The sequence below is a fragment of the Palaemon carinicauda genome, chromosome 2, assembly GCF_036898095.1.
Source record: "Palaemon carinicauda isolate YSFRI2023 chromosome 2, ASM3689809v2, whole genome shotgun sequence".
Classification (NCBI taxonomy): domain Eukaryota; kingdom Metazoa; phylum Arthropoda; class Malacostraca; order Decapoda; family Palaemonidae; genus Palaemon; species Palaemon carinicauda.
The window spans coordinates 76,005,582-76,021,461 of record NC_090726.1 but is presented as its reverse complement, the minus strand read 5'-3'; the positions used below and the strand labels follow the sequence as shown (position 1 = coordinate 76,021,461).

The 15,880-nt window shown below is 34.3% G+C and overlaps 2 protein-coding genes across 4 annotated transcripts in view; both read left to right on the top strand.

Moving 5' to 3' along the window:
• The window catches only part of LOC137625839 (uncharacterized), a 4,339-nt gene extending 2,256 nt beyond the window's left edge, over positions 1–2,083 (top strand). For all 3 annotated transcript variants that reach the window (XM_068356740.1, XM_068356755.1, XM_068356747.1), the window contains one exon: positions 1–2,083. This exon is cut by the window's left edge. In XM_068356740.1, coding sequence (XP_068212841.1) covers positions 1–2,082 — 2,082 coding nt within the window. In that variant the 3' untranslated portion in view covers position 2,083.
• Positions 2,084–2,119: 36 nt separating this feature from the next.
• On the top strand, positions 2,120–4,969 carry LOC137617652 (uncharacterized). Its single transcript, XM_068347659.1, has one exon. The coding sequence runs from the start codon at positions 2,120–2,122 to the stop codon at positions 4,967–4,969; it is 2,850 nt and encodes a 949-aa protein (XP_068203760.1).
• Positions 4,970–15,880: the final 10,911 nt, after the last annotated feature.

Genomic DNA, 15,880 nt, shown 5'->3' with positions numbered 1-15,880 from the left:
ATTTTAAGAACAGTTGTTGAGTCTGTGAAGACTCTTAAAATGACTCCTGATGATTTTATTCAATATTTCATGTGGAATGGACTTAATGACAAGTTTAAGAGGGAATTGGTTCAGATTACTACAAAGACTTATCCTTCTGTTCAGGAGATAATGGACAATTTTTTTATTGCCTGTGAGAGGTATGAGAATTGCTTGAAAAGTGAACTTTCTTTACGTACTCTTCAATCTAGTGTTAGACAGAAAACTACTAGTTTAGCTATTAAGACATTGCCTGAGGTTAGGAGGTTTTATTGTACACTTTGTGTAGAAGGTGAAAATAATCATTCTATATTTAAATGCAAACGTTATGACACTCCAGAAGCAAAGCTTCAGCGTTTGAAAATACTGAAAGGATGTTTTCGATGTGGGAATCTTAACCATATGAGTAGGCAATGTAGATTTGAATTTCGTCAAAAGTGCGTGAAATGTTCGGGGCTTCATTTTCACTGTCTGTGCTCAAAGTCTTCTGAAGTTAAGCTTTCGCCCCCTGAAGGAAAGCATAAAGAAGGTACTCCAATACATTCGGGTAAAGCTGATGTTAAGAGGGAAGCTTCCATTAATGAAGTGAATAGTAGTATTGCAGTTCTTCCCAGTATTGTCAATAAGACAGTACTCCCTTCCTTTTCATTTACTGTCCCTGGAGTGGATGGTATTTTTAGAGGTCTTAAGGATAGCTGTTCTCAGAGTTCCTTTGTTACAGAGGGCTTGCTTAATAAGTGTAGTTTGCCTGTTCTAGAACCTAGTGTAAAATTAACTGTTAATGGGTTTAATGGTTCTAAAGAATATATAAGCAGACTTATTCAACTTCCTATGAAGTTCGGCAATTGTATTTCAAATGTTCCTGCACTTGTGGTTCCTAGCATTAATATAAAGTTAAATCTTCCAGGGTTAGGCAAGATAGTGGAATCGTTCGAGAATAAGGGATTCATATTGGCAGATAAGAAACTTTGTAAAGACAGTGACAGTATTGATAATGTTCAGGTTTTATTGGGATCTGATGCACATTACGCTTTAATGGGTAAAGATGTAGCCTTTGGTTGTAACCCCCCTTCAGTATACACTGAATCACAGCATGGTATTTTGCTAATGGGAAACCTTGAAAATTTGAGCAAAAATATTAAATTTTTGGGTCTGCCTAATATTTGTAATGAGAGGTTAGAAGTAATTAATCCACTACGTTCAAGCAGGACTGATTTTTCCTCTTGCTCCCAAATTACTACCTGTTCTTTCTTATGTAAAATACAAATTGACCCTCTTTTGGATGATGAAGTGTGTGACCTACATTACAAGGAACTTGAGGTAGGCAGCAACATAGCAGTGTTAGATGATAAAGGTCAGATTGTAGAATCTAAATTGCTCAAGGCTACTGATGAAGTGCTTGAACACGAATGCCGCCGCTTTTTTAATCTGGACGCCAATAGTGCTGAAAGTATTATGTCAGAGACTAATCAGAAGTGGGTGAATTTTACGTTGAGTAATTTTTCAAGGGAAAAGGATGGAAGACTTATAGTTCCCCTCTTGTGGAATAGCAAAATTGCACATAGGTTATCAACTAACGAAAATCTCTCAAGGTTGATACTAAAGGCAAATCTTAAGAAATTACGGAAAAAGGATGGGCATTTGCAGTTAGTTGATCAGGTAATTAGGGATCAGTTAAAAGATGGAGTAATTGAGAAGATTTCAGACTTAGATTCATTTAAGGCAGAGCATCCAAATTATTCATTTCTCCCACACATGGCTGTTTTTAGGCCTGAGAAAGAAACCACAAAGTGCCGTATTGTGTTTTTGTCTAATCTCAAAGAAACTGTCAAAGTTAAGTGTGGTTTCTCTCATAATCAGTGTATAGATCCAGGACCTAACCTTAACCAGAAGCTGTCTTCAGCCTTCTTACACTTGAGGTTTGATAAGTTATTAACGTATGATCTTAAGAAAGCTTTTAACATGTTGTCCTTGAACAATAATGATCAAGCTAGGTTGCTGTTTTTTTTGGTTCAAAAATGTACAGAAGAACGATTACTCTCTTGTAGCCTACAAGAATGTTAGACTTAGTTTTGGTCTTCGTTGTAGTCCATTTTTACTCATGCTAGCTCTGTATTATATACTAGTGCACCAATATGAACCAGACCCACAGCTGAGGAACCTTAAGTTATTGTTGTACTCTCTATTTTATATGGACAATGGAGCTGTTGGTTCTGCTGATTCCCAGTATTTGAAGTGGGCTTGTTCACAGTTGCCGTATATTTTCAACCCATATAAGTTTGAGATACAACAGTTAGTAACAAATGATGTTACCCTTCAGGCTGAAATTGATGCAAAGTTTGAAACCAATACTCCGGTTGAGAATAGCCTTTTTGGTATTGTATGGAATAGAGCTGATGATGTAATTTATACTAAGGAAATCTCGCTAAACCCAGATGCTGATACAAAACGTAAGGTTTTGCAGACTATTGCCAGTAACTTTGATGTTTTTGGTTTTAATATACCTGTCTTTAATAGAAGTAGACTTTATATGCATAGACTTCAGTGCTCAAAGGAGCTGGCTTGGGATCAAGTACTATCCCCCAGTCTCCAAAGGGAATGGAGGAACATTTGCAGGCAGGTGAATGGTTCCCAGCCGGTGAAAGTCCAGAGGTTCATTGGGCAAAGAAATGGAAAATTTAGACTGAAAGCATTCACAGATGCAAGTCGTGATTTTTATGGTACTGTGGTATACATTGAAGATATTGACTCAGGTGAGATTAGCTTTTTGCAGGCAAAGAACCGCTTGATCAATAAGTTGTTGAAAGGTAAGTCCGTTCCAGCACTGGAGTTGAATGCTATATCATTAGGGGTAGAAACCCTGATGGAGATTTATAGAGATCTGGCTGATCCTTCGTGTGTGAAGTCCATTGACATTGATGGCTTAGATTTGTACTGTGATTCCAGTTGTGCTTTGCAGTGGCTGCAAGCATCAGAATGTACATACTCCAAAATGCAGAAGCATTCAGTATTTGTACAGAATAGGATAAGCAATATCAGGAAATTATGTGAAATTAAACCTGTCAGTTTTATCTTTATAGCTGGAAAAGACAATCCAGCAGACTGTGTCACCCGATGCCTTTCTCCTAGACTTGTCTCTAAATCATTCTTTATTTCAGGTCCTGAGGTGGTGCCTGGCAATGAGTTTCTTTATTTCACAGTTCCTAGCTCAAACACTAATGCTCTTAGTATTTCTGTTGCTGAGCAGAGTGCGTTTCCAGGTGAACCTCTTCTTGAACATGAGAAATATTCTACTTTAGAAAAGCTTAAATTGATTTACAGGAGGGTAATACTTTGTATTGACCACTGGAAGAGGAAAGCGGGAGTTGAAGTAGAGAATTTGAATAATGTAAACTATTCTGCTTTAGCTTTAAGGAAATTAATTCTAGAAGATCAACAGAAACACTTTATGGAAATATTTTCTTACTTCAGACTCTCAAGTAAACCTTTGAAGGATATACCTGCACTTGTGAGCCAACTTAATGTGTTCATAGATTCAGATGGCATTTTAAGAATAAAATCAAAGTTCAAGAAATGGTATGGACATAACAAACAGTTTCCTATATTGCTTTATCCCAAGAGTTATTTGACTAAACTAATTATAATGGATACACATGCCAAATTATTGCATGGTGGTTGCTATTCTGTCCTATCTGAGCTTCGTAAGTGCTTTTTCATTCCTAAACATTTTTCTGTCATTAAGAATGCCATTAAACAATGTGTTTCATGCCACAGGTTTAACACAAGAAGTGTGAGATTGAACCAGAACACTTATCGAGAATTTCGTTCTAGTCCCCCTGCTGTTCCATTTTCTAATATTTTTGTTGATTTCATTGGACCATTTAATGTTAAACAGGGAGCTGAAAAGATGAAGGTATGGATTTTGTGTTTCACCTGCACTTGGTCAAGGGCTATTAATTTGAAGATATGTCGAGATTTAAGTGTGAATGAGTATTTGAGAGCCTTTTCATTACATGTTTTTGGATATGGATTCCCGCAGCTTTGTGTTAGTGATCCAGGCTCGCAGTTGGTGGCAGGAGGTAACATAATCACTAGCTTCATCAATGATCCTGACACTAAATTGTATTTGGAGTCTAATGGCATTAAGCATGTAAAGTTTCAGCAATTCTTTAAAGGCCATAGTGAGCTAGGATCACTTGTAGAGTCTTGCGTAAAATTAGTGAAGAAACTTATTTTTTCAGCTATTAAAACTTGGGTACTTTCTTTGCCTGATTTTGAATATTTAGTGTGTAATGTTGTTCATTTAGCTAATAAGAGGCCAATAGCCTTTAAGGAATCTTTAAGGGAGACTGAGGCAGATTCTTGCCCAGAGCCCATAACTCCAGAAATGTTAGTCAAGGGGTATGAGCTGGTGTCGTTGAATTTAATTCCAGATTTACAAGAGGTACCTGATGATCCTGAGTGGAAGATGAGTAGCAGCCCTACAGAAATAATAAAGGATGAGTATGAAAAACTTCGTAAGGTTAGGTATAATCTTCTAGAAGCTTACCAGAATGAGTTTTTAAGTACCCTGGTAGCTCAGGCTGTGGACCGCAAGGACAGATATAGACCAGTTTGTCACCAGAAGTTGGGCATTGGTGATATAGTCCTCATCAAAGAACCAAACACTAAAACCATTAATTTTCCATTGGGAATTGTGAAGGGTATAGAGGAGAATGATTTGGGGGAAACTACTGGGGCTATTATACTTAAAGGGAAGACTCGTGAGTTGATTAAAAGACATGTCACTACTTTAATCCCTTATCTTAAGGTAGTTCCAGATGCATCCTACAATTCAGATAATGACGACAAACAGAGCTCCCGTAAGTTGTCTATTAATGAGAGTTCACCCCAAAGGACTCTCAGGAAGGCTGCCATTAGGAGCAGAAATTTGACTCGACTTATGTTATAGTTATAAGGTATGATGCAAATTTCTAGTGGTGGGAAATTTGCATCCTGTGCCCTCCAGTGTACAAAAATAAATATGATTTATTTTTCTGTATAAATTTTTTTTTCTAATTTCTCACGCAGTTTTGTGTGGACTTGAGTGGGGTAAATTTTTGTTATGTTCTGTGTGCATGACTGTTTTTTGTAAAATGTCTTTACAGGCTTTTTGGAATGTAATTTTAAATTAATTTGCATAATGGCCTTATCTGTTGTTGGGTCTTCTTAAGGACCAAGACAAGCAATAATTCTCGGGAACTAATCTTTGTTTTGGTTTCCGAGCTAACGTGTGACACGGCGGAGAAATGGTCGTCAGTGAATTCTGCTACTTCAACGGAGAGTGTAGCTTAAGGGGTCCACTCTCGCTTTTCACTTTTGGACACCGTGGGTACTGAGCTGCTATGAAGAGCGCTAAACAGACTTGTTGAGTGGAAGACATTTACTACAAATGGATCCTGTCGACGTTTGTGCTTTCATTTTGAAAATGGCTCTTTGCTAAATACAGGCTCACTCTCTCTCTCCCCATCTCTGGACTTTGCATCTTGCACGGAGCGCATGATCGATATAAAATCCTTCACTTAAGCCATACATGCTTCGCCCTTTAGCTAAGGTAAGGCCATTAGTGTCTTTTAGTTGAGGTTTCAGAAGTCCTGACGTGACCTAAAATAACAATAAAATAACTCTGTAAGGACAAGTTACGTAAAACTTTACATGTATTATGCATCCGTAATAGTTTTGTTACTTTATTTTTTCTCGTACAGTTCTGCGAGTGCTAGTGTTACAGTTGGATTGTATTGATCAGTCTTAGCCCATTATACGGATGGTGTTGTTTTCCGCTGGTAGGTTATTAATTAGTTACTGATATTATATGTCGATATTATTTATTTGAGAATATTTGACATTGTTGGTCTACCTGTAATTAGTTCCCTTTCCTTCTTGTTCATTGTAGGTGTGGTAGGCTTACCTGGGTACAGTAACGACCGGTAATTGTAACCTGACCAATTTATCTTCGATTGGTAATTAAGAATTTTCATGTATTGCCCGTATATTAAGCGATATAGTTTCATATTGTTTGTGCCTTCAGTGGTAATTTGTGTTTATAATGTAACTGTCTAAACTTACAGGTTATGATGCAGAGTCGATAGCCGATAACAGAAAGGTCATTGAAACTAAAGAGGATATTGTTAATTCAATAGGATTGTTCGTACTTTATACTTTTTTATTAAAATACTGAATTGAGTTTTGTATTTTATTTTTACCTCCATGTTTCACCACCTTAAAATATATATGTTGTGTGTATCGATTTCGTTTTCTGTATACCTTCAGACAAAACCAACTCTAGAAAACAGCATAACCTTTTTTGGTTTTTTGAATGTTTTTTGTCGCTCGAGAATTTTCTGTTTATTTCATATTAAACAAAATCGATCAATTATATCATCAAATACAAATTCTCATTAGCAATTCGTCTCACAGAATTTCATTGACTTAATTTTTCCATCGTTATCGTTAGTGTTTCTATTGTAAAGTTATACGGACCTTCTTTTGTAAATCAAAGCATCTATTTTTTAAAAGTTAATCGGAAAGGCATATTGTTCCTTGTTTTACACAATTATACTAGTACCCTACATGATAAAAAAAAAAATACGTTATCTTACGCAAATGTTCAGGATGGCTTTCTCGCGACTTTTACTAGATTGCATCTCTATTCGGTCAATTAATCATAAGTCTGTAGGGAGAATGTCAGGCTTAAGTTGAGAACAGGATAAGAGCAGCTAAGGGAAAGTAGAGGAAGATAGTGGGAGTAGCGTGTGCTAAGGAAATATATATATATATCTATATATATATCTATATATATATATATATATATATATATATATATATATATATATATATATATATATATAGATATATATATATAGATATATATATATATATATATATATATATATATATATATATATATATATATGTATGTATATATACACATATATATGTATATATATATACATATATATATATATATATATATATATATATATATATATATATATATATATAAACTTATTTATATATATGGGAAGAGAGAGAGAGAGAGAGAGAGAGAGAGAGAGAGAGAGAGAGAGAGAGAGAGAGAGAAGACTCCTATTCTTGTGTTTACGAAAGATTTTTCAGTCGGATCATAATATATTTCCAAACTGAACATCGATCGTTTTTGTCAACAAGTTGTTCGTGAGAATGGCAGAGCAAATAACAAAACAAATATACCATATAACCATGAGTTAAAATCATTATAATGATAAAATTCAAATCTAAAGAAATTATACTGAATTTACGTTCATCCATAATTTTTAGTGGTCCCCCATCACAAACCATACAGCTCAAACAAGTACTTCCCCGGCCCACCGTCGTCCTTCCCCTGCCCGTTGCCCTCCTACCTAACAACCAAATTCTTCCTACACCTGAAATTCTGGAATCTAGATATTGGGGGTGACAGAAGTGGACTGGAGACGACTACACATTTGCTTTCGACTGTATATCGGTACAGTTACTTTGATTTTTTTTTTCTAGTTATTGGTCTATATATACTGGGTATGTATTATATGTTTTAGTTTATTACATTAGTTTTAAATATATTTTTATCACTGTACATATATATTTTGATCTCTTGTTTGTGTCCGAGGTTCTTTGGTACAGTTTTCACTTTTTTTTTCACTGTGCTTATATACTTCGATATCTTGTTTATGCATGTAGTTCTTTCGTAAACTTATTTTTATATTCTGCTTATGTGATAAGTAACCTTAGTAAGATAGCAATTATTAACTAGTCCTTTTTAAGTCTTGTTTACATTTTCTTACAGTTACAAGGGTAATGGTAGATTGTAATTGTGATGTGAATTAGAATTCTGTTTGTGTAAAAATATCCTCTACTGATTGAAAGAAGAGTGGTCACCACATGTAGACAAAAACAGAGCTAAATTGACCATGTCAGCTTGTTTCTTACTGCTTTTTGAAATTCGAAACTTTTAAAATTTTTCTCACTGGTAACCACGATTCAGCCGACAAGGGATTAGCACGTTTCCATGTAATACAGGTTCAAATGTTTGGTGCAACTTTGTAATGTATAAGCCATTTTTTCAAAGGGTCGAATGGGGCGAATATACCTTGGAAAATATTAAAAACAACACTATAGATTTCTTTGTTGTCTCTATTATTTTTTTACAAGTGCCTGTTGAAGGGTTAAAAATAAATTACATCAAATCATTAATAAAGATAATCAACATAGTTACTATGGGACATTTTATGAGCTATGTTTCTCTTAAGAATAAAATTATCAGATAAAAAGTGCCGAAATCGACAGGGAATAGGACGGATAACTGCAAAAGAATATAATCTAGCTTTTTTCAACTTCTTCCGAAAGAGGAGTTATTCATTCCCCTGTTGAATGCACCAGACTATGTAGCAAAAGTATCGATCATTACTGGCTCCCCCGAAAAATAACACATTTCTGGAGAAACCCCCCCCCCTCTTTTTTTTTTTTTTTTTTTTTCAGTGAATTTACCTAACGCAACTGCTCTCCTCGACTAATTTGGAAATAAATAAATCTGGTAATGCTACGTAACTCTCTCTTGCAAATACTAAATACAAGCGGATATTCCTCATACATACTGTCATTTCCAGATATAGCATACTGTACATATTTGATATGGAATTAAAGACATTCATGTTACATTGGAAAAAATACAAGACAACATAATAATGTGAAATAATATATATGTTCTAATCACAGAGAAATTCTAGAGAAGCAAATGTATGATTTTGTGTGATCAAACTTAACATATATTCATATAAACATTTCTTTACTTTCAGAGATATCCATTATTTTCTTAAATGATGATACTTTCACTAGTACTTCTTACTGAACTCCCTATTTATGTGTAGATATAAGATCTTGAATAACTTGATAGACATTGGTGGTCCTAGTTGAAAGTAATTGTATTTATGTGTCAGCAACTCTTACAACCTCGAACTTTGCCAATTATGAGGATATAGAATATCACGAAATTGCTCAATTGGTTATGCAACTTAGCTGATAAGTCGGAAAAATAAATTTTATTAATTGATTTCTCTCTCTCTCTCTCTCTCTCTCTCTCTCTCTCTCTCTCTCTCTCTCTCTCTCTCTCTCTCTCTCTCTCAAAAAAAATAAGAGAAACCATACTAAATCTTATATACGCGTATTTATCTTGAAACCTGCATATCTAGGATCACAAAATATACTGCTAGAATAAGAGTGAACCAATGACACAAGCGGGGCCCTTATTTAATGGTAAAGTATTGAATTTATCAATTTCATTTAATGGATTTCCAAATAACGTATAAATATTTAAAGTCTATTCAAATTAGAAAATAAAACTATATCGGCTTCATTCATTTTACTGAACATAGTAAATTATTTTATTTGTATTTTATAAATAATCATAGATAAACTTTTATATCATAGACTGTTCGTTGATTATAGAATTTGATTATATTGTAAAGTAGGAATTATATTTCAATAAAATTAATTTATGACCGGTCGTAACGAATTGTCTTCCCGTTATTATGAGACAATATATTCTTGCCTTAGCAATTCTACCATAAGATTTCTGTACTACTGTTTACGTCATATATTTACATTTTACCTTTCAATCTATAACGTTTTATATAAAACCTTCAAACAAACAAGCATTTGACCCTTACAGTTCCTTTTCCTGTCTAAAGTTTCTTTGGCATCTATTTTAACTGTTCATTCATAGTCCTATTATACCCTTTTATCTGCCTGACAAAGAATTGACCTTCCATCGAACCTAGTCTATTTCGTTACCTTTATGAAAAAGAAAAAAATAGTTACAATTGCATTCTTCGTAAGGCCATTAATATTTTTATACCATTGGTTTTAGAATTATTTTCTTGAAGGTCAACTAATATTTTGTGTCACTGTGTCCTTGAATAAATTAGGTATCCCTCCATTTACAAGCAAATGACCTCAACTTTTACTCTTTTCATTCCCTAAACATCTCATTTACTAACAGAGACTTATTGTATATTCAAGTTTCTTGAATCATAGACCATTTGTAGCCCCACATAATATCATAAGTAATCGACAATCATCTCTCATCGAAATCGGTTTTTTTTTATGGAAATCAAATATAAATGCCTTGTTTTCAAAACTTCCTCTGCATGTGAAGCCTACTTTTATTTTATCTCTAAAGTTTTCTAGCTAACACTGACATTATCACTTACATTTCTCTTCACATTATTATCTATATCGATATCTTTTCATTATTCCATAAACTAGGGACTCCCGACCTAGTGTTAACGAACCCATATGGGTTCAAAAGCAGATTTCTATGGGGTTCATAAATGGGTGACGAGAAAAATATTTTAAATAGTTAAATATGTTGAGAGAGAGAGAGAGAGAGAGAGAGAGAGAGAGAGAGAGAGAGAGAGAGAGAGAGAGAGAGAGAGAGAGAGAGAGAGTTTATTAGATTCCCATTCATTGTGAATCTGCACCTTCTACCAGATAACACATAAGAACAGTTCTTAGGTTTGTTGGATGAGTCTTTTTACTCCAAGATAACAAGCAAGAAAAGTTCCTTGGTTTAATGAACGATTCCTTTGCAAAAGATGAATTTGAAGCCAAATGAGAGAGATTCCCCCTATTGTATCTGACATTGTTTTCTATGTTGTTAATGTTTCCTATTACTTATTTATGTACGCAACATCGATTACAGCTTAATATGAAACTTGACTTGAGATTCTACCTGTCTAATACTGATCGTCCAATAGAGAAACTTTTTTGTAACAAAGACGCGCAACCTTTACACTGAATTTCGGCGTATGTTCATAAATGAAATATTATTTTATACTTTATAAAGTATTTGAAATGTTAATGTTTCATCTTAATAAGCAGTTAAAATCCAAATAACTGAGTAATATCTCATTAAGTTAATTACTAAATTATCATTTTTTTCGAAGTCAGATTACTGAGGGTTTGGGCAAATGGTCTTATAACTCAGGGGGTACTTAACAGGAAAAAAAGTTAAGAGCTCACGAAGAACAAACCACTTCTATCATCTGATTTCTCTCTCAATATCCGTTTTTTTTTTTTTTTTTTTTTTTTTTTTTTTTTTTTTTAACGAATTATGCTAATTTCCATATATATATTTATAAGACTACATTTATGTTATTCCCAAGTGTTCCATACCGATTAGCATCCATGGTCCTTTTTTCAACGACCAAAAGATTTTCGTCATTGATATTTCATCAACAGCTGTACTTTATTGAGATTGAAGTATCTTAAATAATTTACCTATACTTAGTTTGATGTCAACAATACTGTTGCGTTGGTTTTCAGTATTATGTGAAAATGTTAAGTGATAGGATGTATTTAGTTTTTCTTGCTTTCCGGTCATAGGTTTTTGGTCAAGTATTTATCGTATGTAACTCATACCTCATACTTACACATACATTATAGTAAATGAATGTTCTTCCTTTCATATAAAGGTTGAGAAATCATGTTATGTAGATCTGGTCACTTAGAGCATACATGGGCATGTGAACACCATTATTTCCGTTTTCTTTGATAGAGTTACTAAGAAAAACGTTAACTGCATACATTTCCGTTTTTTCACGCGAAACTTATTCATTATGAGTATAGTTTAGAAACGTAACAAGAGAAATATATAAGGAGCTTATATTTTTCGCCTATATCATACTTTTGTTTACAGGTTCTCCTCCGTGGTTTTTAAATTCTCGGTGAAACCATTCTTCCCCGTTCGTGATGCAGTGAATTTTCCTGAAGAAAATGACTAGTTTATAAAGTATATGGTCGAAATTTCTCCCCTAGTAAATCATCTTACGGATGGGGAAGACTTTAATGGTAAAAGTTTAGATAATAGTAACAGAGATACAAAAATTGTTTACCTTCATTGATGCAATGTTGAAGGAAAAAATAAGTCAACCAATAAGAAAAAGGAAAAAATGCTGTGATTTTTCTTTGAAATGACAACTCTGATTTCCCAAAATTCACGTCTCCAACAGGTAATGGGTTAAACCAAAAATTAAAGTTTATGACAAATACCCTACATCACAAAACCCCAATTGAAATATTCAAAATCTTCTTCAGCGAAGAAATAATAAACGAGATTTGCACACAATCTGTTACGTGCCCCAAACTGGAAAAAAATGTTCGAAGAATTTATTTGGAAACGTTTTCTTTTTCACCATTATTGAAGTTTACCTGGAGAGCTTGAAAAAACGAGATGCAGAAAAAATGCAGAGAAGACAAAGGATTTGAAATTATACATCTAGCCAAGGCTTTGAATGAGAAGTTCATGCAGTTTGGAATATTCTCTAAAGAATTATACATTGATGAACAGATCGTGAGGGATTACGGAAGAAGTTCTCTTGAGCAGTTTATATGAGGCAAGCCTATAAGGTCTGGCTTTAAACAATGTATGCTCTACCGTGGAACTAGTGGTTACTGCTTCCATGTGTATTTGTATCAAGGGAAGCAAATAGATTCTACACCTATTGCCAAAATTACTGACAGCCTGGGTTCAATGGAGTCGCTATCCATTGTTAGTCATAATGATGACACGTATGATCATGAGATTAGGTTAGATATTTTATTTTCTCAAGCTATGACCTATTTGTGCAACAGATAAACTTAGGAATGAAAATGAGTGCTATGACTATCGATTTGATATCGAAGTGGCATGACAATAGTATTTTCACAATTGCTAGTAATCAATCATCTGTTACTCCCATATGGAGTGCGAGGAAATGGTCAACCAGTTGCAATAAGAAAATACTTGTTCCTCATTTAACGTAATAATATATTCATTGGAAGAGTGGATCACTTAGACTAGCTTGTTCAGAATTATTAGGTTTCTATTAGATCCAGGAAGTGGCATTTCAGTTTATTCATAAACGTTTTTGAATGTTGTTAGGATCATATCCTACTTTGTATATGCCTTGGCTAATGAACATAAGTTTACTATGACATTACTGGATATCAAGAGAATAATAGCTTGATCTCTTTCGAAGATATCAACAGATTCTGGCCCCAAAAAATCTGGAAAGCCAAAGGTATTTCCATTAAATATGCCAAACAATACGTGAAATATATTATGGGTCTTCATGTAGGAGAGCGTTTCAACAAATGGCATACAAAGTAAACATTATCTTATTTGAATAAGTAATTGAAACAGAGGTTTTCTTAAGTTTTCTTATACTTGTTTATATAGTCTTACAAGTTACAAGTTTGATTCAGGATTTCTGTTTCAAAGGCCTGAGTTGTACATGGTCCCTATGAAATAAACAAAATTATTTCTTATTTTCCATGAGATATGGGAGTGAAAATAATCATATTCATATTTAATATGTAACAATGATGTAAAATATTGTTTTAAATAAAAACTCTAAGAAAAAAATTAGGATTTAACAGGATTTAATACATCTGCTAATTAAATAACTTCGAATAAACTACCTTTTCTCATTCTCTAAACAGAGCCAGACTATCCCAAAACGGTTTGCGTTTATTCTCATCGTTTTACTTTTACTTTGCTTTGATGGCTGCTTTTCCGGTCTCATACAGCAGGGAAACTCCACTCTCTACAGGACCTCCACTGTCGTTTTACCTTGTTCATTCAGAGTATTTAACGTTTCATGTCGCTATCGTTCATTTACTGTTAAATCGTCACTTTTGTATGACTGTTGAAATAAGAAAGTCTTCCTCTTCAAAGCCTTAATGTCTTCAATCATTCAAATGTTTCATGGGTGCTTATTATATAGTCTTGGGGCCGCATATTTAAAGGCTCTTGAGCCTAAAATAGACATAAATCTAGGTTCCAACAGTTTGAAGCCACCTGTAACTATTCTCGTGTTGACATAATTTGTTGGCTGCGCAATATGTAGCAATTTTCTCAAGTATTTTGGACGCCCAGTTCTGATAACGGGGGGGGGGGGGGGGGGGAGTTATTGTACATTTTTTAATTCAATTCTCGCTTTAATCGGAAGCCAGTGTAAATTGATTAGTATAGGGGTGATCCTTCCTCTGGGTGGGACACCTTTTATCAGTCTTGCTCCTTTGTTCATTATGTTTTGTAATTTCTTATGTAGCACTTTTGGTAAATTTTAATAGATAGAGTTGCAGTAGTCAATCCTGATGATAACACAGTTTATCACAAGTTTCATTATAAAATTTTCGTCCAGGTACTTTTTTTATAAACGCAATATTTCTTGGATGATAACCAGCAGTTTTTATTACATTATTTATTTGGGCATTTAGAGACAGGTCACAGTCAAGAAACACACCTAGATTTCGAACTTTACTAGATATGGTCACTAAGTCATTATTTATGTTCATTTGAATATCACCCAAGTTTCTCACGCTTTTTCTCTTACCCACTTCCATGAATTCAGTTTTGTTCTCGTTTAATTTTAGTGGTTTAAATGTCATCCACTCTCTAACACTATCAAAGATTCAGTTTACAGTTTCAGTAGTGTCATGTATATCATTTATGGAGAGGTAAAATTGCGTGTCATCTGCAAATAGTTTGAACTCCCCGCCATGCCTTTGTAGCATTTTCGATAGAGCAATATTATAGATGCAGAATAAGATTGGGCCAAGTACACTCCCCTGGGGTACCCTTCTGTTTAAGGGTTCATATGATGAATAAGAGTTTCCAATTTGTACACATTAATTTCTACCAATTAAGTAGTCTTTTAGATATTCGAAGGATTGATCCTCAATGCCGATGGACTGTAGATCATTTAGTAGCAGTTCATGCACAACTGTATCAAAAGCAGCACTGAGATCGAGCAGTATTAAGATACCACATTTATTTTCATCCATCATTTCTAGCATATCATTTACAACAGAGCAGATGGCTGTCTCCATAGAGTATAGTTTTCTGTAAGCAGATTGGTTGTCAGGCAAAGCTTCTATTACTTCTAAGTGACTGACTAGTTGTTCAAGAATTACATATTCAAGCACATTTCAGACAAGGGTATAGATTTGAATTAGGTCTATGTGAGCTTAATTCCTGGTATTCCAGTGCATTTTTTTCAGAACTGGTGTGACTATAGCCATTTTCTCAGATTTAGCAAACTACGTTCAGCAATGCTTGCATTTGCTATTCTCATTATTATTTCGACTAGACTAGAAAAGTCTTTCTCTCCAATTACTTCAGATATTGGCCTATGATCGATTGCACTGTTTGTTTTCTTTGCTCCCTTGATAATTCTGGTGATGATATCTTGTGTTACGTTGTTAAATCATATCAATTTTGCCTGTGTGCCCGATGTATCATTAATCTGATGTTGAGTATTTACAAATGACCTGGTTATATTTTCAAATTTTTTTATAGCGAATACTAGAAAATTATTTGCTAGTTCCTGGTCTTTGTATCCATCAGGTAGCTTATTTTCTTTCCCATTTCCCATTATGCTATTCAGGAGACGATATAACATATTTGTCTGTTGCTGCTTCAAGGATCTTTCTTTTATAGTATTGACTTTTTTTCACAAAATTTAGGCTTACTATAGCTAGTAATGTTTCCAGCACACACATTTCATTTATGAAATTCTCTGAAGAGATTCCTTCAGTGGTGTTTGATGGATCACTAGTTAACCCCAATGGATTATGCTTACCTTAATCTTCTTGTTCTAGTGGGACCAGAGGCCAGGATCAATCTTACTTGGTGGGTGAATGAGGAAATCTTCATCGAAGGACTTCAACTGTAATCCTTACCTCACCTACAGGACCCTTCCCCCCCCCCCCCTACTCTCATTTGGTGTTGGCCTAGCCTTCACACATCCTGGCCATCATTCTACAA